Source organism: Ovis canadensis, chromosome 9 (genome assembly GCF_042477335.2).
Source record: "Ovis canadensis isolate MfBH-ARS-UI-01 breed Bighorn chromosome 9, ARS-UI_OviCan_v2, whole genome shotgun sequence".
NCBI classification, from domain to species: Eukaryota; Metazoa; Chordata; class Mammalia; order Artiodactyla; family Bovidae; genus Ovis; species Ovis canadensis.
This window is the reverse complement of record NC_091253.1, coordinates 14,025,776-14,049,835: the sequence shown is the minus strand read 5'-3', so window position 1 is coordinate 14,049,835 and position 24,060 is coordinate 14,025,776. Positions and strand designations below refer to the sequence as shown.

At 41.0% G+C, this 24,060-nt stretch overlaps 1 protein-coding gene across 1 annotated transcript in view; it reads right to left on the bottom strand.

Moving 5' to 3' along the window:
* Positions 1-24,060, bottom strand: part of COL9A1 (collagen type IX alpha 1 chain) — an 88,303-nt gene that overhangs the window by 20,008 nt on the left and 44,235 nt on the right. Inside the window, exons 20-34 of the mRNA XM_069599491.1 lie at positions 21,857-21,910; positions 20,505-20,558; positions 17,862-17,915; positions 16,429-16,482; positions 16,261-16,314; positions 16,081-16,134; positions 15,237-15,290; positions 14,126-14,170; positions 13,044-13,097; positions 12,886-12,939; positions 4,347-4,400; positions 3,696-3,767; positions 3,163-3,198; positions 2,268-2,312; positions 863-895 (exon numbers count right to left, since the gene is read on the bottom strand). Coding sequence (XP_069455592.1) covers positions 863-895; positions 2,268-2,312; positions 3,163-3,198; positions 3,696-3,767; positions 4,347-4,400; positions 12,886-12,939; positions 13,044-13,097; positions 14,126-14,170; positions 15,237-15,290; positions 16,081-16,134; positions 16,261-16,314; positions 16,429-16,482; positions 17,862-17,915; positions 20,505-20,558; positions 21,857-21,910 — 771 coding nt within the window. The remainder of the gene's footprint in view (positions 1-862; positions 896-2,267; positions 2,313-3,162; positions 3,199-3,695; positions 3,768-4,346; positions 4,401-12,885; positions 12,940-13,043; positions 13,098-14,125; positions 14,171-15,236; positions 15,291-16,080; positions 16,135-16,260; positions 16,315-16,428; positions 16,483-17,861; positions 17,916-20,504; positions 20,559-21,856; positions 21,911-24,060) is intronic.

Genomic DNA, 24,060 nt, shown 5'->3' with positions numbered 1-24,060 from the left:
TTTATTCTACAAATGCTATTCTCGAAGGGTTTTAAGCACAGGAGGGATAGATGTGTAAGCTTTCTCTTTTAATCTAGATGTCACTGACTGTCATCTGTTGGACAGAGAGGAGCGGCAGGGATTCCAGACAAAGGAAGGTCTTGGGGATTAACAGAAGTTCCTGATAGATGCCCTTGACACTGAAGTCTGAGCTTCATCCTTTCTCCTTGTAATATCTTAAATCTGTTATTGTATTAAGGTGTATATTCCTTTCAAAGTAGCAAGTCATTCTAGGTTTGCTATTAATTGATTATATAATTCTGAATACATCTATAATCTCTATGAACATCAGATTAGTTTCTGAAAAGTGATAAACTGAAGGAGCTGATCATTTTCTAGCCCTAATAGTTATCCATATTTTCTTATGTACCATGCCTATATCTTACTTCTCCAACTAGACAGGATATTATGAAAATCCTCCAACACACAGGATATTATGAAAATTACTGAAATATTTGCAATGATATGACTGACAATGAAATTCAGTTATGTTCTTGTCACTGCAAAGCACAGGTCAGTTCTTGTAAAACAATCCATTTGTGGAAGAGATTACAATATATACTCAGTGAGCCATTTATAATATGAAAAAAAAAAAAAACTTCCTTTAGAGTGGTTAGGTCAAAAGGCAGATCCATTTACACTTATGAGTTTTTTCTCCTTTGAACTAATTCACTACTTAAAGCATAAATTCAGACATTAACTTCCTTAAAGGTAAGTCCTTTTAGAATTGAATTTTACAGAATGATTTCATAAAGTAATGCATTCTGTTTTTATAGCTTTGTTGATATTTTATTTTTATACCATTACTATTCATTATACTTACAGATCCCTTTGGGCCAGGTACTCCTATATCTCCCTAAATCAATAAAATGAAATCATATTAGAACAATGTATTCACATTTGATAGTTTACTAAAAAACACTGAAAAGGTTATCATGCTGCCAAAGTCAATAGAAAACCATGAACAGAAGAAGCCTGACACTGCAGGAAAAAAATATGAGTCAAAATTTGGATTCTGGTTCCAGTTCTACTATTTAATTTCATGACCCTGTGTAAACTTTGTAAACCCCCAGCCTTTGGCTAACTCATCTGTTAAATAGTAGGGTTGAATCAGGGCTCTCCAAGGTTCCATCCAGATCTAAAATGCTAAGTGCTGAGAATTAAAACATGTAAGTCAAAAGATATTAAACTAGCATGCTGTTATAAAACATAATAGACATTTAAATCAGATGACTTCATTTTGTAAATTCTAGCAGTGTTCTTAAAAATCCCTCAAAGTCTATCAAATCAAATATGCATGCTTTAAAAAAAAAAAAAGCTTGCATATCTCCTACCACTAGCTCTAGGTATGAATTCAGCTCACGTTAGCACACTGGTGCATGTTCATTACAAAACAAGATGATTTTTCAACATTCTCTTAGCTTATAAAATGAACAGTTTCAACAGAATATAAAATTGAAGTCATCCTTTTCTAGTTTATCTAATAGTTAGGAAGCTTTGTCTAATTCAGATGTTACATTTATATTAACTCTAAATCCTAAAAAACCTGAATAAAATATTATTCAGCATTTTCTCCTGAACCAAAAACCCTCTGAAACTACTTCCTGAGAATTCTGTCAGTCCCACAGGAAAGGACCAAATGTGACTTTCCACACTAGGTAGGTCCTGTTTGATTGCATTGTGACTAGAAGGAAGAGCCTGCAGACAGAAGTGCTGGAGGCAGTGACGATTTGTTCTCCTTCTCCCTGCCTTCCTGGAGGTTCAGCAGAAGCCTCCTCTGGAGTTGGTTTTAGATTCCAAAAGACCGTGGAAAACACCCGCAGTCAAGCTTGCAAGCCACAGCTTTCCATCTACAATAAACTATTAATATAAACCACAATAAAGCTTTAGCTTTATTTCCATGATAGGCACTATTCATAGACTTTCTGCAGTCTTATAAGAATCACCTGGAATTTCTAGATGGAAAAAAATGAGCAAACGTGCCCTCTAAAGGGAACACTTGGTCCTCTCAGTGCTTTAGGCCAGGTCTACCAATGCCGGAGTATTTCCCCTGCATTTTACTTGACCGTGGCTCAGTTCTGAGGGGTGGTTTGCGAGTTTATGTAAGAAACATCTTAGCCCTGAAAGAAGTCAGCAGGATAGCAGGGCCAGAGGAAAGAAGAAGGAAATATATCTGAGACAGTTTAAAACCAGTGAGGTTCCACCAACATCCAGGAAAAATGTCTTACGAGTTCACCCCTTTCTCCAGCTTCACCCTCTTCACCAGAGGCACCCTAAAAATTAAAAGTCACATTTTAAAAGTTCTTAGTCCCTTGGTTCAAATTTACCCAGTCAACACTGAAAAAAATTCAGAAGTTCCCACAGTGCTCCCAAGGTCACACAGAAATACAACATGTCCTTAATGGTTTTCCAATCTAGCTGTCAGGGGCTAGTCCAACCCGGGACACAGACCAGAGAAAAGCCAGAAGATGAATTTCAGCTAAAGTTAAGGATGAATGACTGTGTCAGCAACTGGATAATTAGGTAAGACTTAAAAGGGGCTCTTATAGGTGGCGGGGGGTTGGGGGAGCGGGGAACCTCAGGATGAAAACTAACTCTAATTCATGTGCATTGTATTTGCTAAGTTCTTAGTGAAGAAAAGCCAAAACACTGTGATGAGGCTATGGAGGCTCCATCAGACTGGAGTAAACCCATCTGGTGAATGAGAGAGAGGGCCACTCTTTTCAAAGGAAGGATAGTGTGTATTCTGGAAGGCAGGGCCACCGTTAGCTTGGATTATTAAAACAGTAGATAAGGTTACAGACCTAATTAGACCCTGGGTCTCACTCACTATACCCGGTGCTCAGGGCTGGTGCACTGGGACGACCCTGAGGGATGGGATGGGGAGGGAGGTGGGAGGGGGTTTCAGCATGGGGGACACATGTACACCCATGGCTGATTCATGTCAGTGTATGGCAAAGACCACTACAGTATTGTAAAGTAATCAGCCTCCAATTAAAATCAATAAATAAAGCCCTTGGAGCCTCCACAGTCTACCCACACCAGCAGATCAGCCCGTGCCCCCTGCTGGTGAAACACATTAGTTAAACATACATTTCACAGGATTCCAATGCCGGGACCTACCTGTTCACCCTTTGGACCAGGTTCACCAACTACACCCTGCAATGAATAAAACACGCTTTTTCAGTCTTTTGAGGTTTTTAACTATACAATCTCAAGTGAACCAACTCCACTACTGGGCTGGTGAACAGGAACAAGGATGAATATTCTCCATCTCCTCACTCTCTAGCCAGAGTCGCATCAGACCTGGAGAAACTCACAACAGTGCAAAATCACTGGTGACCTGAAGTGCCCTCTGACCACATTCATGTAAAATGTGACGAGTAAGAACAGAAATTGAGAACTGAATCGGAAGTGTGATTACAGCTGAAATTTTTCCTTTACTCGGCTTTTATTTTTCGTCCATCTGATAAATGATTAATAGATTCGTTTGCTTCTTAATCTCAGCTTTCCGTAATTTTAGAAATCTTTCTTGATAGTTCTCTATGGCAATGTCTAGAAAAATACTCCATTGGGCCAAAAGCAAGCTTGGTTTCTCAACATAGTAGAAATCACCCTTCCAAATAAGGAACTTTCCAGAGGGCTGGGAATCTTACCCTGTCACCTTTCATCCCAGGAAGTCCAGGGGGGCCAGGCAAGCCAGGGAGGCCGGGGCTGCCAAGAGAACCCTAAAATAAAACACATCCCCAGACCTACTGTTACTGCGATGCTGAGAGCACACACACCAGATATAACTCATGCCTAGGATAAGAAGTGCTGCGGTTGGTTTAACGCTGCTGCTCAGACCTCCCACTCTCCCAGATCTCAGAAGACAGTCAGGCCCTCCTCCATCCCACTTCTGAGCTCCCCAATTCCCAGGTTTGCACCTCTTCCCAACAGTGGGCTCTTTGAGCTGAGTCCCTGCCTTCTCAGCTGTGTAAACATCACCGCTGGAGAAGTGAAAGGCAGCCTTCACATATGGTTCTCTCCAGTCCAAGAACAACCATGGCCAAATGGAGCACTTCGTATCTCCCCCAGTTTTAAAATAAATGCTACAAACCACACTGATTAAAATACCCTCTGAGGGTCTCCTAGATTTAATTTGAAATTCCCCATTTACATTTGACACATTCACATAGGAACAGAAACCAAACAAGGATGATTCAATTACCTGTTGCAAATTGCTTTTCTCTCTTTGCTCCCTTTAAAAATTTTATTATGTTTTGCATAAAGGAAATCCACTGCTGAGGACTAGAAATGCTACTTACCAGTTTACCTGGTGGCCCTGGGGGTCCCACTGGTCCTACTTCACCTCTGCTGCCCTAGAAACACACAAGCAGGACAGTCAACCAGGCAGTCTGCCAAAATGCAAATGTATGTTTACTACATCAACAAAGCAACCAAGCTACCTAGGTTTTTGTTTACACATATATAAAGGTCACCAAAGTGTTCTCCCCGTCTTCGACTGAAGGCAGAGACCTTTATATAAACTGTCTGCCGCCTCCTCAGTGTTCATCCTGAGCTCTGACAGGCCTAACACTGCTCATTGTGACTAGAGACTGTTCGATAGACATCACTCCTGAAACATCAACAGGAAGTAACAATTAGGAATTTTCAGCATGCACATCACCCTCCAACTTAGATTATGGTTATTTGTGTACACGCTTTATCCTCTCATTTAGACTATGTGTTCTAGAGGTATAGGCATAGTAACATTTTGAATTCCACATAATTGTGTAAAACCCAGAGTAAATCTCAGGTCTACAGTACATTTTAAAGCAGTAGCTGGCAAATGACCTTGAACCTCAGAAGAGTGAAAAGACTCAGGACAGAGATGTTTGCCTTTAAATTACCTCTGCGACTTCAAAAAGACACACACAGAAGAAATTCATAAAGTTTCCAAAATAATTCTTTGCGCCACTCATTCCACATATGTCTTAAAAGATTAAAGACTTTGGAAAGTACAATTTATAATGTAGTTGCACCAAAAGAACACTCTAATTTCATTCTGTGAACTAATTTCAATTTTTTATTGGAAACGCTAAGCCCTTTGAGAAAAGGAATCACATGAACTCTTCCATTTCTTTCCCTGAGAATTTCATACACTTCTTTGAAATCTGCTAAAAGCTTGTTTCTCTTCTAATGAATGTTCAACTAAGTTGAACATTGAGGTTGCTGGATAAATAATTACATTTCCTGGATGAGGTACATGACAATGAAAGTAGTCTTTTGAGTTTGTGTTTAAAATGATATGACAACATATTAATGCTTGATATTTATAAATGCTCCTGATAAGATTATCCTGATCTGACCCATACGCTATTCCTTCATCTATAAAAAGAACAAAATGTCAAGATCCATAAACTCTCTGCATTTCCAATTGCTCTAAATGATCAAGAAATGTCAGCCAAATTACAAGCCTCTATGAGCTATAATTTCATGACAGCCGTTTCTTATGACTTATAGGTGATTTAAACAAAATGCTCTTAAGCGCTTTATGGTAAAGCTGAAGCTCCAATACTTAGGCCACCTGATGCGAAGAGCAGCCGACCCACTGGAAAAGACCCTGAGTCTGGGAAGGATTGAGGAGAGGGGGAGGAGGGAGTGACAGAGGATAGTGGGATGGCATCACCAACTCAACAGACATGAGTTTGAGCAAACTCTGAGAGATTGAGAAGGACGGTTAAGTGCTTTACAAAAACTTTCATATGAATGTTCTGTCTAATGTGTGAGTTTGAATGACACATTGGTCCTTAACCCTTGTGAGCAGCCTGGAAGCCCAAAGCAGTGCCTCATGAGGACAGATGCTGGAAAGAGTCAAGTCAGGTGAAAGTCAGCCACTATGATAGATTCTTGTGTCTCTACACATAAAGGTTTCACCCCATTACTTTGCTCCAGCACTTTGAAGTTCAAGGTAGATTTTCTTCGGTATATCTGCTCTGCTGGCATTTTCTAATTATTTCTGAATTGCGTCCTGATTAAGATCCTAAATATCAATGGGATAAAATGACCTTAATTCACAGAACAATTAATAGTCACTGGTGGAAAACATAATCGTGTCAGAAAGGGAAAGCAAGATTCTTGACACAACCTCAAGTATTCATTTCTAAGTAAATGAACCATTATGCCATCCTATCCAAGACAAAGATGATTGATATACCTTTTTTTGTCTTCCACAAACCAAAGGGCTAAATGAAAATAAAGGACTATGAAACCTTTCACTTACTTTTTGGAGAGATTAATCATCTTTTCAGGCAAACACAAAGATTCTCTGCTGGAATCTTATTTTCTCTGTCTTTCACGAGCTGGTGTTATTCAGTTTCTAGTCTTTTCCAAGCCCTGGCAGCCCTTGGTAAAACCAATGAAAAGCTCAGAACCCAATCTAGGTAGCCCACTCTGCTGACCAACAGCCATAACAGGGCCACACACATAGGACTGAGGGAGGGCTGGGTGAAATGTTGAGCAGTCACTCTCCTGCCCCTGCACAAATACATGGCATGTGGGTCTTTGTTTTTATTTTACTTCTGTCCTATAAATCCTTTGCCATTCTGAACTTAGGCATTTCTATAGAAATTATTTCACTGTGAAAAAAAAAAGTTACTGTTTATTTTCACAATGACCAAACAGCTACAAATGTTAGGGCAAGTTATTCTCATGGCCATTCTGAAGATTTCTATGTGTTCTAAAAACATGGATATTCTTCCCCTTAGTTCTTTAATTTCACCTGTAACTAAGATGAGCATGAGCAATCAAGATAGAAACAGTAATCTTTAAATACACAGGTTAAAATAAATACATCCTGCAGGGAGCCATTCACCCTAACCTGGTAACCACAGGTGTGCTAAATAAATGATAAATCTCTAATGTTTCAAAAGCTGTAGTGAAACCATATTTTCAGATGTGGCCAGGGAGGTTGGTAGGGAAATAGTTATTCTGCCACATGGCTTATATTGCAAACCTCACGACAAAAGTCACGGCTTTTAACAGGAGAATTGAAAGGAACCAGAACAATAAGCAAAATCCTACCACTGAAAATATGAAGACCATTAAAAAAAATGCTCTATTTTTTCTCTTGAGTGCTCTGAGCCACCGTATGTATCTCCAACATGTTAAGATACATCTGCCAATTCATCTCTATTTAAGAAGGCAATCAAAGCTTTAAAAAAGATGCAGACTTTTACCAGTAATTGCCAACTCTGCCTGCGCATCGGAATCCCCTAAGGAATTGTTAGAACTATATTTCACTGGTGTCTTCACCACCCCACCTCCCCATTCCCCTCCACCGCCCACTCCTCAGCCCCCAGTCCTGATTCTGAAGGTCTGGGTAAGACCCAGGAATCTGTTGGGGGTTGTGTTCTGTTTGAATATCTTCACCAGCTTTACTTAGACGTTTGTTGACTGCTCACTGCAGAAGTTCCATAAACGCTAAACTCTTAAATTTGCTAAATATGTTTTGTGTTATTAGAATTTGCCAAGCTAACTTTAAACAAAAGATATCCAGCAGAGCCTTGACTTTGGAGGCACTGGAGGGTGGAGATGAGGACCTGGACACCAGGTCTGAAGTCCAGCTCTGTTGTGCACCAGCTCAGTCCAGGCAGGCAACTCAACCCTTCTGTGCTAGTAGCAACAGTGTTAGCTGCTCAGTCGTGTCCAACTCTTTGTGACCCCGTGGACTGTAGCTGCCAGGCTCCTCTGTCCATGGGATTTTCCAGGCAAGAACACTGGAGTGGGTTGCCAACCCCTTCTCCAGGAGATCTTTTCGACCCAGGGATCGAACCTGGGACTCCTGCATTGCAGGCAGATTCTTTACCATCTAAGCTACAGGGAAGCTCTTCATCTGTTTCCTCATGTGTTAAGTGGGTTTTGAGAGGATTAAATAGATACATGAAGCACTTAGTACAATATCCAGCTCATAGTAAGCACCACAGATATGCTAGTTACTACGCTCATCCAAGGTTTTATCCAAGGAATAAAGACATCAGTCAAAACTATGGTTTTCAATCAAATGATTCATTACATGTTCTTTGCTTTTCAAACCTCCCAAATTTCTTTAAAAGCACAAGTCGTGCTTGGGGAAAAATGTCTCTAGTCCTCATTTTTTGAGTTTCTGTCAAGACCATTGATCACCAAGAAGGTACTCTTTTTATAAGCAAACACTACCAGCTACTTTGCAAAGCTCATTTCAATAAATACAAATGGATACTTCAATAAAGAAGTCTCCCTTTTAAAATGGAACTATCAGACTTCTAAAATATCCCAGAAAAGAATCAATTTTATTACATTTGGTCAGTCATAATTATTTTACCAGAAGAGTGGGCTTTACTCTGCTGTGCTCTAGACTGTGTTGGTTGATACATCTGCTCGATTACCCAAAATGCTAACTAGCTGAAGAACGAACATTATCCTCAGTACCTCTGCAGTTTCAGAAGAGGGAAACTATCACTATACTTAGTCTGCATTATACCCTAAGTGCCGATTTCTGGCAAAAGTATGTTTAACCTAGAAGATCAGTTATGATTCCTAAAGACTGTTGCTTTTACAAGTCATTTTCATAGTAACACTTGAAGATCATATTAGTTCTACTACAAGGATAATTTTGCCATAAAAATATTTATTTAATCTATTCAATTTTACCACATTGGATAGTTTATACTTCTCTCTAATGTAGGTTTAAATATCTCCTCACACACAGAGGCAGACCACAATCTGCTCACACTATAACCATCACAGCTGGTCCATAAAGCACTGAGAGGAATGTTCTGGAGTGTTCCAGAGCCTGGTGGGGCAGGAAGGTGGCGTAGATCACTCAACAGCACACCAAGTGGGACCTCTGTGTTGAAGCTGATGGGGTCACGGTAGGGGACTTCAAGAGAAAGGAGACAGGCTTCTACGCACACTCCAGGAGTGCATAAACTTCAGAAAACCTGGGACAGATCAGCACGGCACTCATCCCAGTCAAAATCACAAGAGCAGAGCAAACCTAACCCACTAGACAAACGCTCTGGCAAGTTCTGAGGAGCCTGGAAGAGAAAAATGGACCAGGAGCCACTACTCAGTAACACCAAAGCAGAGGTCCCAGCCACCTGCTGGCTCTAAACCAGGAGTCCCCCAGATGCAGGTGTAGACGCTGCAGTGCAGTGTAATGGAAAAAGCCAGAAACGCAAGCCAAGTGGGAAAGACACGTGCTCATGTGTACTCACTAGAGATGCCGAAACTCCAATATTTTTTGCTGTGGCGTTGGCAGAAGTTGGTGGAACAATGGCGAGGAAAGTGGGAAACACAACTTAACTTCAAAGACATATTTCAGTTAGCCCTGATTCTTTCCTAGGACACATCAGAAGTGGGTTTCATTTCTTCTACTCAGCTTCCCAACTTGAGATTTGCAGGAAAAACTGATCAAATTTGTGGAAAATAGTTGACATGGCATGAACTTACCTATGAAAATGAATTTAATGATGTAAAATGAAAGAACAAATGCCTCCTTCAGTAAGTAGATTTGGTGTTAAAATTCTGCTCCAGAACTATAATATTTATAACCTCCCATAATACTCTTCTGAAAAAGTTATAGTGGGTGAGAAGTCAGTTATCATGAACAGAAGCAGCATGGCAAGAGTTATCATTCCTCCCACCCAATGCATTTCAAGGAATCTTTATTGAGCACAACCTTACAGTGGGCCCTGAATAAAAAGACACAGGGAACACAAACAGGGATCAGACTTGTCCCAGCCTTTCTGCAGTGTCCACACCATGGGGGAAACAAGAGACCAAGGATTACAGGTTCAGAATAAGGAGAGATGGTGTCTCTCAGAGGAATAGGGCATCATAAGAGATGACTCCATTGCAGAATTAACACTTCAGTCATATCTAGAAGGACACATGGGATGCTGAGTTAGAAAAATAGGGGAAAAACCCATCCCAGTTGCAGGGTATCACAAAGTATAAACAGGCAGACTAAGAAGCGTAGAGAGTGTTTGGGAATTAGCAAAGTCAAGCTTAGCTGGAACACGGGCTCTGAGCAAGGGAGAAAGGGGAAATAAAACTAGGGGACAAACAGACGCTGTAGGATTTCAGACTCTTTCATTGTCCGTGGAAACCCACTGAAGGTTTTTAAACGAAGGAGAGAAGTGATGACGGAAACTGTGCTTTGCAAAGATCATCCTGGAGGTGCGTGCAGATGTGGAGTCCTACACTTCTCCAGGCTTTTGCGTTTGCTCCCAGGACTGTGCGGACACACTGGAGTTCGGGTGATGCAGGACACTCCCGCCCTGTGCCAGAGTCCTGGAGCAGGAACAACTATCCTGGCCTAAAGACCAACAGCATCCCGCGGGGAGACGCGGGCAGAGAAGGCAAGATGTGAGCAGGGAAGGCAAGTCAGCAAACGATGCAGTGGCAAGCGGCGGGGAACCGCCTGAGCTGGCGCGGGAGGGCCGGGAGCCGGGAGAGGCGGGCGGGCTTCAAAAGAAGAGGCAGATGGGAGGCGGTACAGACGCGGTGGTCGGATGAGCAGGTCCTCCTGCGGGTGGGAACGTGATGAAGGAGGAACACCGTAGCTTCGAGCCTCAGTGAGGAGACAAGGCTTCCCAGGTGATGCGAACAGTAAAGAACCTGCCTGCCAGCGAAGGAGACCTAAGAGACGCGGGTTCGCTCCCTGGGCTGGGAAGATCCCTTGGCGTAGGGCACGGCAACCCACTCCAGTAGTCTTGCCTGGAGAATCCCATGCACAGAGGAGCCTGGCGGGCTACAGCCCAGATGGCAAAGAGTCCGACATGACCGAAGTGTCTAAGTATGCACACACAAGGGCAATAGTGGGAAGAATACAGATGCTTACAGAAACTGAACAATCAAAATTGTAGTGAGGCTCGAAAACTTACACAGCCATCACTCCCTCTGAGTTGCCTCCCCACCATAGGAGGATGAAACACCGTCCCCAACCCATCTCCTTCTGCAGCCCAGCTTAAGTCCATCGGTTTCTACACCCCATAACCCGGAGCTGGGGATGGGCCAAGCCCCCTCCACCAGCGAGGCCTGTGTTTAGTGTGTGGTCCCGCCATCATCAGGGGCCCACCATCTGCAGGGGGTCCTGCCATCAGCAGTACTGCACTCAATTTTCTGCTCTATAACAGGAATATGACACATTCCAGTCCAATTTTCTACAGCTCCAGCACCTCTCCCCCACAGTGTTCAATCTGCCTGTGATTTTAGAAATGCGATCGAGCTCTGACCTCATTCCTTTGTCAATACGGAAAATATTTTAATTAGAAATTCACAGACTTCCAGCAACAGAGGAGAAAAGGGAAGTGAGGCGTGAGGGGCAGGAGCTAGCTTGTTTGGCTGCAGAGAAACCTCCTGATAGAAGCTCCACTCTCAACTGGGATATTTCACTTTTCTGAAGCACGAAAATCCTCACTCACATGCTCAAGAAACGCTCTTTAAAATGTAATGGTGGTGTACCTATGGCTGATTCTTGTTGGTGTAGACAGAAAACCACAAAATTCTGCAAAGCAATTATCCTTCGATCAAAAAAATAAATAAAGTGGGAAAAAAAGCAACAATGATGCCTGGAAACATTTCTGTGTCCTCACTTGGAGTTGTTTCTGTTACCCAGCAGGCTTTGAAAACAAGAACTTAAAATGAAGACAAGAAGAATCGTTTAAAGTTAAAATTGAGTGTATCAGTTCCTCACTAAGGGTTAAGGTCACTCTCTAAGATCACTAGGAATGTATCTAGTGAGAAAATATACATAGCTATATTTGCTGCAAAATAAATGCACAAACTCACACTGAAAGAAGCGTGGCAGGTTCTCAAAAGATTAACATACAGTTACTGCATGACCCAGAAACTCCTCTCCTATACAGGTACCCAAAAAAAGTAAAACAAGTCTGGGCAAAAAAGTCTACATTTTCTACCTGTAGAAAAAAAGTTCATAGCAGCATTATTCGTAAGGACCAAAAAGTGGAAATAATCCAAATGCCCATCAATGGCTGAATGGATGAATAAAATAAGGTATGTCTATAGAATTGAATGGACATGCGTTTGAGTAAGCTCCAGGAGTTGGTGATGGACAGGGAGGCCTGGTGTCCTGCAGTCCATGGGGTCGCAAAGAGTCAGACATGACTAAGTGACCAAACTGAACTGAACTGATAGAATTGAAAGTTATTTGACAATAAAAAGGAATGAAGTACTGATACATGGTGCAGCATAGAAGAACCGTGAAGCATTATGCTCAGAGAAGCCAGTCATGAAAAAATCCACATATTGCATGATTCTATTTATATGAAATTTCCAGAACAGGCAAATCCATGGAAAGTGGATGAGTGGTTTTCTAGTGTTAAAAGGGAAGGGGGGGAGATGCTAAATCTGCAAGTGGATCTGAAGTTTCTTTCTGAGCTGATGAAAACACTTTAAAACAGACTGTGGTGAGCAGGCTGCACAGGTCTGCAAATGAACTAGCCTCAATTGATTGTACACTTTAAATGGGTGACTTATATAGTATATGAATAATATCTCAGTAGAGCTGTTTTATATTATGGTAAAATACTTCCTTCAACATGGGATGAGAGTAGAAAGGGTCATCATGTTTCTTTTTTTAAATATTTCATCTTTATTTCCACTTTCTGGAGAAAAAAAGCATATTGTATATCTAAATAGCATTCCTGTTTCATTGGTTAATCTGGATTAGCAAATGTCAGGAGGCATTTGTGGATGAGTGACTGGAGGAGTGAATAAAGGAAGAAAGGAGGGAGGGAAGGAGGGAGGGGGGAGCAGAGGAGGCAGTCTGGGAGGGATCTGCAGAGAAGGAATACTCACAGAAAGGCCCCGGGGTCCTCGGGGTCCCACTTCTCCGGGCGGCCCCTGGCGGCCCTGTTATGAAGAAGGCAGGCAGAGAAAGAGTTAAACTCCCTAACCCTTTGCTTCGCCATGACAACAGGTTACTAGGCCTGAAAAGGGAACTTAGGATGTCTTACCGGTTTGCCAGAATTCCCCAATTGACCGGGCTTCCCTGGAGCACCTGTGTTACCCTGAAGGTAGAAAACAGTAATTCAGACTAATTCAGAAAGTAAATAAGCAGAATGATCAACCTGACTTGTGCAGACCGGGTCTTTCCTACACTTACACAGCATTAACTTCCTGATTTTACACTGAGAACTTGGGAGAATGAAAACTCTCGGTGTATACATCAAAGTTCTTTAGATTTAGGATACTGTTTTGTCATTCCTGGACGTATGATAAGGTGTCAAAAATGTTAAAAGTCAAATGTCAAATGTCAAAAAAGGAAGGTCTTTAGCCAGACAAAAATAAGAGAGGCTTTTTCTTTTTTTACAATATTAGTTATATATGCCTTTCTTTATCATTTCCACCTCCAATACACTTCTTTGAGCCATTTGAACCTAACAGTGACACCACTAAAATTGTAAAGGATCATGCCAGCATGAGGAAACAGGGGATGTGCCAGCAAGCTCTGGGGAAAGCAGGTATCTGGGATGCCATCTCCACCATCAACTGCTCATAGTCTGCTACTGGGGGCGCACCTCATCCCAAGATTGTCTGGGCCACTATGACCAAAACACTGGAGCCACGTAATTCAATCATAACCAATTTCTACATTAGTCACAGAGTATTTTATTTAAAGTAAAGCTATATTTTGCAAATTTTTCTTTCAACTATTGTTTTTAAGTGCTTGCATATAAGCACCTAACACTGATTATTCTGTGAACAATATGCTTAATATCTTTAAGTTTCAGCTAAATCATCTTAATATTAATTGACAAAACCTCTGTGGCTTAATAATACCTTCCCTATTTTAAGTGGTAAAGAGCAATGAAACCTCTGTTTTATAGTGGCAAAGGATGACTCTTTCAAGAAGGAAGTCTGATCAGTAACACTTTGTCAAAGTACTCTTTCTGCAGCTGCAGTTCTCTTTGATTTCCCCTTAAGGTTAAATATAAATTCAAAGGCAGGTTGGAACTATTTTAAATGATAAACAAAATAGATCAGTAAAAGAATAAAAATAGAGAAAAATACTAATTGCAAAGTTTTCATCTTTTACCTTTTCACCGGCAACACCCTTTGCGCCAGGAATTCCAGGTATACCCTGAAAGAATGTACATGGAACATGTGTTCAGTCATCTCATCTGACAACCAGTGAGATGCCAAGCCCACTGCACACTGCCAAGCGGCTGAGGGCATCATGACAACCTCAAAGCTGCAGTGTAGGGGAGAGTCTCCCTAGATTCCCAGTTCTGAACTTACAGACCTATCCACAATATCCACAAGCCACAGACTACAGACCTATCTACAAGCTACAGACCTATCACCAAGCCATGAGACTTCGGCTTGTTATGTCTGAACACCCTGGAAGCAAATTCTAGCTCTAAACTAAAGTTACTTTTTAAGGATGAACTTCCAAATTAGAATCTGGTACTATTTTCAGGTCAACAGGAACTCTTCCTGGCATGATCTCATGTACAGAATACAAAACAGGAACCTGTCAATAAAGCTCAGCTGCAAGTAGAAAAACAGGATGGCAGGAAAATCCTGGGCCTAACTGAGATTTGGTGCTATCTGGAGGCCTAATATTCTCTGATTATTTTTAAAGTGTCAGATATCATAATAAACCAGAGGACAGTCCTCAACATTACCAAGTAGCTCCTTTAACTTGAAATATGTGCCTCCAAAGAGCCAAGAAAACACATGGGATAATCTACATGAACTTCCTGCCACAGTAATGCAGGAAAACACCAATCTGAATAATTCAAAATAGCACACAATCTGAAGATGAAATCTTATAGCTCACATGGTTCCCCAAACATACTCTTAACCTTATGGCTCAACCCTGGTCCTAGGGCTTCAGAACTAGTTAAAGTAGGAGGAAGTATAAAGCCCAGACCACGGCTCAGGGCTGGTGAAATGATATAAAGAAAATTGAGTGAACTAAACAGAGGAATGGAAGTAAAAGATATAGTTAAATCTTAGTGTGGTTATCGGAGAAATAACTAGTTATTCAGAGAAAAAGTACAAAAATGTACAACTGTAAAAACACAAAATTAAAGCATCTTTTCTTCCCCAGAACTTATCAAAACATACATGTTTCTACCCCAAATGCATATGTTCAAAATATGTATATAAACCAATCAATATTTAAATACGCAAATACTTACAGGTAACCCCTGCAAACCTGCTTCACCAGGAGGCCCGGGTTTCCCTGGTTCCCCCTGAAAAAAACAGTGTTTGTTGATCCTGTATGAACTATTGTCTTTCTTTTAAGAAAAGGAAAGACAAAAACCATCTAAGCGAAAGGGTTATCTGCATAGTTGACCGTACGTGCACTTTTATAACGCTACCTTGCTCAGGATGGGAAAGTGGAATAGGACTTAGGATGGAAACGCCATCAAAATATGTGATTTCCTTCTGCCTATGTTCATCAACAAGGCAGTTTTACTGAGCTTCTGAAAATAAGCAAACATTCTTTTTGTTTTTTGTGCTTTTTTAATTGAAGTACAGTTGATCTACAATGTTGCATTAATTTCTGCTGTACAACAAAGTGACTAATATACATATATGTAGATTCTTTTTAATATTCTTTTCCATTATGGCTTATCCCAGGAGACTAGATATAGTTCCCTGTGCTATAGAGTAGGATCTTATTGTTTATCTATTCTATATAAAATAGTTTGCATCCACCAACCCCAAACTGCTAGTTCTTCCCTCCCCCGTGGCAACCACAAGTCTGTTCTCCATGTCTGTGGGTCTGTTTCTGGCTGGCAGATAAGTTCATTTGTGCCATATTTTAGATCCCACATGTAAGTGATATTATATGGTATTTGCCTTTCTCTTTCTGACTTCTAAGAAGTATTTTGAATTGACCCTTGATGTAAAAAACTAGAAGGAGGGAAAAAAGCTGAAGCCAGCTCAATAAATGTCCCAGTGACATAGTGATGGAAGCTCCTTGGCGGGCCAGGGCGGAGACCACCCCATCACCCTGAGACTAAATTGCACGGCTACCTTTGTTCCCGGCATTCCAGGTATCCCGTCACGGCCATCCACACCTGGCAAGCCCTAAAGATGCACAAAGAAACACAGTGTCCCTTAGAAACACATCCCTCTTCCTGTCATTATTTTCTAAAGTTTTATTACAATAACCACTTTGAAGAATGAGCTTGATGACTACAGCTCAGGACTTACCGTGTCCCCTTTGGGCCCAGGGAGACCAGGAATTCCTGGAGAACCTTGAGGCCCCTGCAGGGCAGAGGGAGGAGACAGAACAGAGACAGTTACCGCGTGTACTTAGGTCACGTCAAGGAGATCCACACGACCTCCATGCTGGCGGTGATTAACGCGGATTCGACTCACTCTCTCTCCCTTGGGACCTATTTCTCCTGGAGGTCCTCGCTGTCCTTGGTCACCCTGCACGAAAATAAAATTGTGTTCATATGAGCAGAAGTAACTTATCGATAGGCTTTTGAAATGATAAAATTCTATCCAAATTAACTTACATTGCTCTTTCATCTCAATGGCTTTGATTTATCATGGATGCCTCAAGAAACCTTTTTATAAAAACTATATTGTCCTAAAAATTGATATTACCATAAAGATCACCAAGACTTACATGTCAATTGATTTCACTGTAAATTCATAATGCTTCTGCACTCTTTGGATAAACAGGTATAATAAAATCAAGGTCCACACTGCAGGTAGCCTTGACATCAGGAACTTTGTCCACATATCCTCTAGCCTCACTGACTATCATGGTGGGTTGAGGTTTGGATGAGGTGCTAACCTTTTCTCTGTATTTTACTTACTTTCCAAGTCAATAACAATGATTTCTGTCAGAACTATCCAGCTGATGCTGATACATGGTCAGGCAGTAACAGATGACAGGACGTATCTTCCTAAAATATGGCTTTGGTTGAATTGCTGAGCTGCTCTGAAACCTCAAACAGCTTCCGATTGCTACCAGATCGCTTACGATTGCCCGGATTGGCATAAAACATTCCATAACGTGCTTCCACCTTGTCTATTCCAGCTCATCTTCTAACAGGAGCTCCACACTCAGGCAGTGGCAGCTCTAGAGCACCACGCCCCCATCACCCCAACAGGGCTGCTCCCCACCTGCCCTCGCTGCTCTATCCCACCTCACACATGTTTGCAGGTCCACCTCCCTCTAAGGTCTGCTTGGCACACCATGTCTGCAGCGTGATCTTATGATGTTATCCTTCAATTACATTCTTTCTTTCCCCTTGGACCTTGACAGTTGGAAATTCTATTTCACTTACACTTTTTCTACTTTTTAATGTGGTATGAGTGAGTATCAATGAACCATTTTTTGGTTTATTTACTTCCAGAAAAGGTGTGAGGCAGTCCACATTAAGGACACATCTACACATGGCCATTAAAATATCAAATAATGAGATCAGAAATCATACGAGAGGAAAAGCATAGAACTACCCAAGAAATTAAAGTGAGAGTTACTGTGACTCCTGACATCCTGGCAACCAGAGTGAAAGGGAAAAACACAGCAAGCAAAAAAAAACAATTTGACTAAACTTATGAGAAAAACAAGACCCATGTCAAGTCAGAAGAACATTTCTCTGTACGAAAGAAAAAATAAAGGTGCTTGACTTAATTTTTAAAATTTTAATAAATATGAAAACTATTGCCCATTTTTCCACTTGATTCATATATAAACAATACCTGCACACATACATATATATAGTAATAGCAAAAAATCTACCACTGATCATTGCTTAAAAAATCTATCAGTGGATCCCATGAAAAGTACTTACTGGTGCACCAGGGAGCCCTTGAGGCCCAGGTTCTCCATCTAAGCCCCGAGCGCCCTACAAATAAACAAGACAATGAAAATGAACTTGAGATCAGTGATGCATGCTAAGGGTACTTCAGTCTGTCTAAAGAATTTCAACAGCCAGATAAGAAAGAGGCTTTGTGTCTTGTGGTGCAGTATATACTGATATTCATCAGTGAAACCAAGGAGTACTTAATCAGAAACCTCAGTGGTGAAAACACTGGTTTACATCTTCTCATTCCATCAAAAGTACTACACCCAATCTTTGATACCACCTTGGATATCCTAAATGAACAAACACAACACCCACTCCTAATTGCTGATTACTGAGAGAACCTGGAAAGCCTATTGGGAAGGTTTGATTATCATGCTCTGGGGTTCCCAGGACCCCAGTGGGAATTCATTGCTGATGAAGACCAAGGTGCCACCTAAATAACAGTTGCCCTGGACCCTGCAGCTGCCACACCCAGGAGAGAGATTTCCATGACTCTGGATTCCCACCCAGATTTATAATCAGGACTCCAGACTTGTGATTTGGAGGAAGAAACTGCAAAAAGGATGTAAGCATCCCCTCCGCCACCCTGAGTAAACAGTAGGTTCAGTTTGTGTAAAGTGAAATGATCTGTTTTCTCCATAATAGCTTCACCCTACCAAGTGATGCTGGCTAAAAATTACAGAGCTTTATAAATCTAATTATCCTGAAATTATCTCTGACTTCTTTATCTGTGGTACACATCCCCTCCTTATTTTCATTATAAGGATCAAAACACGATTTCAAAACAAAAATATGGGGATTTCAGTGCTCTCCATCTACGCTGCATGGCAAAATACAGCCCCCTCCCCTTGTTGAAATCTTTTTCTCATTTACCACTTGTATGAGAAGGCAGATGGGCACTTGAAGAGAATAATCCCTCTCCTAATGAACAGGCTTGGGAGAAGGAGATGATGAAAGAAATTTAAAAAAAAAAAAAGTCAGAAAGGTATTGGGTAGATATTAAGCCAAGAAAACCAGGTGGATGGTGTCTGCATTAAGAATTAAAAATTAGAAAACCTTTGATAGAAGGTTCAGACATGGGTAGAATCAAAGAAGAAGCAGAGATACCTACAGAGCCTTGAAAGTCTTTCATCCCTAAAAACTGGAATAGAGCAGAAGGTGCTCTCCATCCACCAGGAAGGAAGAGGTTTGGGAGACCTGAAAAAAGCCTTTGAATTCATAGCTCGTGTTGCTGGGAGGTAGCAGAGCCGGCCCTTGTATTACAGAAAGGCTTTGATGCCTCTCTCTCTTTCTCTCTCTCTCTCATTGCTGTTCAGCGGCAGCTCAGACCCAAACTGCTGTTACTAGGTAACCACTGTATGGGTCTGAGTTCACCAGAAGAGCTTTTTTCTTTTTACTGAAAGCAATCTGACCACAGTCAGAGGCAACGAGAAAATTTTGAAAACTACCAAGTAGCAAAATACCTCAAATAAAGAGCATATCAACAACGGTAACTGGTTCTGAAATAAGGGTCACATATTTTAGGAGATGATTTAAACCCAGAAAACAAGCAAAAGCCTGGGTATCCGCAACTTCAAAATAAATGGGATTTATAACTTAGTAAAAGAACAGCATCGACAAAATGTGACCTAAGGTAACATGAATACAGAAATATAAAAATATGTTTTTAAAAACACAATGCTTTTAGAAAAGAAATGCTCCACAGGAGATGGAAGAGGGAGCCAAGTACAATGAGAAAACCTAAAGAGACAGAGAAAAAGTTGAAAAAAAAAATGACACTGCAGGAATTATTCACTGAATTATAATTCAATGAATTGCTTATTCACAAAGCAATTCCTTCAATCCACAAAACTGTGCATCAATTTTCTTAGAAAGTTGGAGTTCTTTTACTGAGCGCCTGCAGTGTGCACATTTTCCTTTTCTGGTTGTGAATGACAGGCTGTGTGCTTCTGTCTAGAGCAACAAGGATTAGTTTCAGAGGTTTTGTGAAGAGTAAGGTGAGGGTCAGACGGGGTGATGGGCAAAGTGCCTTCTTCTTAACTTTCTGGAGCCCTACAAATTGGTTTTCTTAATAGACTCTAAAAAAGTGCAGACGGTTTTCTTAAAATCCGAGAGGTTAGACACACCCCCTCACTCATGTAAACACACACACACACAGAGCAAGAAACATTTCTGAGCTCATCATGAAGGTTCAAGTTTGAGCTGTTTTCACGTTTGCTATCCACCTAGCCAAGCAATCCCTGCCCTGCCCTCTCCACCAATGACAACACCTCCTGGCCAGGCATTCTGCCTCCCCCACCCTTCTCCACCCTCCCCCGCCTCTGCCCTGCACCCCAGGTTCTGTGTCAGTGTCAACTACTGAAATGACAAGATATGACATCCAACAGCCTGCTGACTCCTGCTTACCCTCAATAACTTAAGATACAGTCAGTACATAACAAATATCCTGTGGATGACTCATTTCTATCATCTATGTTTATAACAGAAATGTTAAGAACCTAACCGAACTTCTACAAAGCACCCAGTAAGAAATAAAAAGTGATGTTGTTGAAGATAAGATATTCTGAAATGGCCCCAAACATAAACATTTATGTGTTTTTATTTTGATGACCAGCATCATCATCTTACCTTTTCCCCTTTCTCGCCAGCTACGCCAGTGATGCCTCTCAAACCTTGAGCTCCCTTGAAAAGTAAACAAAAAGAGAGAGAAGTACATTCTTTGAGCCGAAGCACATATGCTTTGATGTCATCACAAAAGCTGATCCAGAAGAAGGATGCTATCATAACCAAAGGTAACAATGAGAAGAGAGGCACACTTTCCTAATTTAGAAGAAAAATCCAAAAGGAATTCTGCTGATGGTGAAACTCTTTTTTTTAAATTCTGGAGGCTTATACAAATCTGGAATTGGAATAATGACTAGACACAAAAAGAAAATACCATTAGCATAAAAGAATTATGATAAAGTATTTGATTTTTAACTCACACAGAGAATTCACTGCCACCTTTTCCTTCTCTGTGGTTTGTAACTTGGTTACATGTCACAGGGTAGTGATTTTAAACCTTGGAGTAACTTTTCCCCACCAATATATGCCATCCAAGGCAATTAGGCTCCCAAGGTAGCCCAGGAAAGCTTCTTCCTACAGATATAGCTGGGGTCTCCATCAACCACTTGCCATCACTCTTTGTTACACTGTTTCTACAATAAAAGATACTCTGAGTTTCTGTTTGGGGCAGTAGGAACCCATCTTATCCCTTCTCGGGCATAGCAGTGGGTAATCCTCAAACTGAGGATGCAGGGTGTTATTTCCAGAATCCGCTTCAATCCTGAATGTCACCATTCTAGACTTCTGGCCCCACAGCTGTAGGGATCCAGAAACAGATGCTGTAGACATGCTGCCTGGGAAACAACAGGGGGAGACACGCCATCGGGAAAGAAGGCTGGCCACTTCCAGACAACTTGCTAACTGTCCACACTGGCCTAGGACAAACGGGCTCTAGGCCAGTCATTTCCCTGTGTTCTCACTGTCCCTACAACCAGCTCTGTTTTACATCCTGGTCAGTCCCAGTCTAGTCTCTGTAGAGCAGTTAGGAATGGCCTGAAATATACATTCAAGATGATCCAGCTCAGGACATAAAATGAGACGTGGCCAAATCAGATTAAAGAGGCTCCCTTACTGACTGTGGCTCACTTACTGACTCTGAACATAAATCAAAAAGAATTCCAGAAATATTTGGGTCAATAGCAGAGACATGGGAATGACACGTATTATCTCTCAAGGAGAGCTTTTGCATAAATATTCCAAAAAGCATACTTTTTACAAATCTGTGTGTTCCTTGACAGATGCTGTTTTTTATATAAAAAGTGAAAGAACTGAATTTTACAGAAATATTTTTGTGTGTCCTCTCCCAAACTGCAGAAGTAATGATATCCTCCAGTGACCACTGGGATCACGCACTGTAAGACTGAAAAATACTTAACCGGAGGTCCTTGAGCTCCAACTTCTCCCAGTCCACCCTGGTCCCCTTCTTCACCCTGAAAAGCAACACAGAGTAAGGCATCAAATGCTATTCCAGGAATTGACCTGAAGTGGGCTCAGTCTAACTCTGCATCCCCTGAATTAGTCTATTATACTTTCTTAAATCATTTTATAAGAGTAATCCATATTAATCGAAGACTATTCAGAAAATACAAACAAGCATAGCATTAAAGTCACCCCAATCCCACTTCTCAACTATAAACACCAGTAACATTTTAGATGCTATCCTTTCCAAAATTTTTCTAAAGAGGGAGAGAGGAGGAGAGGGAGGGAGGAAGAGACAGACACAGAGACACAGAGGAAGGGTGTGTATGCATTTAGGTACTGTCTGTGTGTGTGTGTGTTGTGGGTGTATTATTAGGGAAGTGTGACCACACTACACAAACTTTTCCATAAACTATTTTCTACTACGATTTTCATTTTAATTTTTTTATTACAGTTTTCATCCAATGCACAATTTTTTAATTTATTTAAATCAGTCTTTTCTTCCATGACTTCTACCTTTGGTGTCACCCTTAGAAAAGCCTTATCTGTCTCCCAAAAATAAATAAATATTCATCTATGTATATTTTCTTCTAGTAATTTTATATATATATCATTTAATTTCTTATGTAGAAATCTTCAATTATCAGTAATTTATTTTTATGTAAACAAAGTAGAAATCTCTTTTTTCCTTCTTGTTGTTGTTATTCAGTCGCTAAGCCGTGTCTGACTCTTTGTGACTCCATGGACTGAGGCACGCCAGGCTTCCCTGTCCCTCACTGCCTCCCAGAGTTTGCTCAAGTTCATGTCCTTTGAATCAGTGATGTCATCCAACCATCTCATCCTCTGCCACCCTCTTCTCCTTTTGCTTTCAATCTTTTCCAGCATCAGTCTTTTTTTAATAATAAATTTATCAGTTTATTACTTATCCATTTTTAATTTTTTAGATTTTTAAACATTTTTAACTGGAGGACAATTGCTTTACAATATTATGTTAGTTTCTGTCACATATCAACATGACTCAGCCATAAGTATACATATGTCCCCTCCCTCTTTTTTTAATATAAATTTATTTATTTTAATTGGAGGCTAATTACTTTGCAGAACACGAGCATCTGTCTTTTCTAATGAGTCGGCTCTTCGCATCAGGTGGCCACAGTGTTGGAGCTTCAGCTTCAGCATCAGTCCTTCCAGTGAATATTCAGGGTTGATTTCCTGTAGGATGGACTGGTTTGATCTCCTCACTGTCCAAGAGACTCTCAAGAGTCTTTTCCAGCATCACAGTGTGAAAGCATCAGTTATTTGGCACCCAGTCTTCTTTATGGTCCAACACTCACATCCATACATGACTACTGAAAAGACCATAGCTTTCACTAGATGGACCTTTGTTGGCAAAGTGATGACTTTGTATTTTATTTATTTATTTATTTTTTTTTGGATTGTGACTTTATTTTTTTTTTTAATTTTAAAATCTTTAATTCTTACATGCATTCCCAAACATGAACCCCCCTCCCACCTCCCTCCCCATAACATCTTTCTGGGTCATCCCCATGCACCAGCCCCAAGCATGCTGCATCCTGCGTCAGACATAGACTGGCGATTCAATTCACATGATAGTATACATGTTAGAATGGCATTCTCCCAAATCATCTCACCCTCTCCCTCTCCCTCTGAGTCCAAAAGTCCGTTATACACATCTGTGTCTCTTTCCCTGTCTTGTATACAGGGTCGTCATTGCCATCTTCCTAAATTCCATATATATGTGTTAGTATACTGTATTGGTGTTTTTCTTTCTGGCTTACTTCACTCTGTATAATCGGCTCCAGTTTCATCCATCTCAACAGAACTGATTCAAATGAATTCTTTTTAACGGCTGAGTAATACTCCATTGTGTATATGTACCACAGCTTTCTTATCCATTCATCTGCTGATGGACATCTAGGTTGTTTCCATGTCCTGGCTATTATAAACAGTGCTACAATGAACATTGGGGTACATGTGTCTCTTTCAATTCTGGTTTCCTCAGTGTGTATGCCCAGCAGTGGGATTGCTGGGTCATAAGGTAGTTCTATTTGCAATTTTTTAAGGAATCTCCACACTGTTCTCCATAGACTTTGTATTTTAATACGCTGTCTAGGTTTGTCACAGCTTTCCTTCCAAGGAG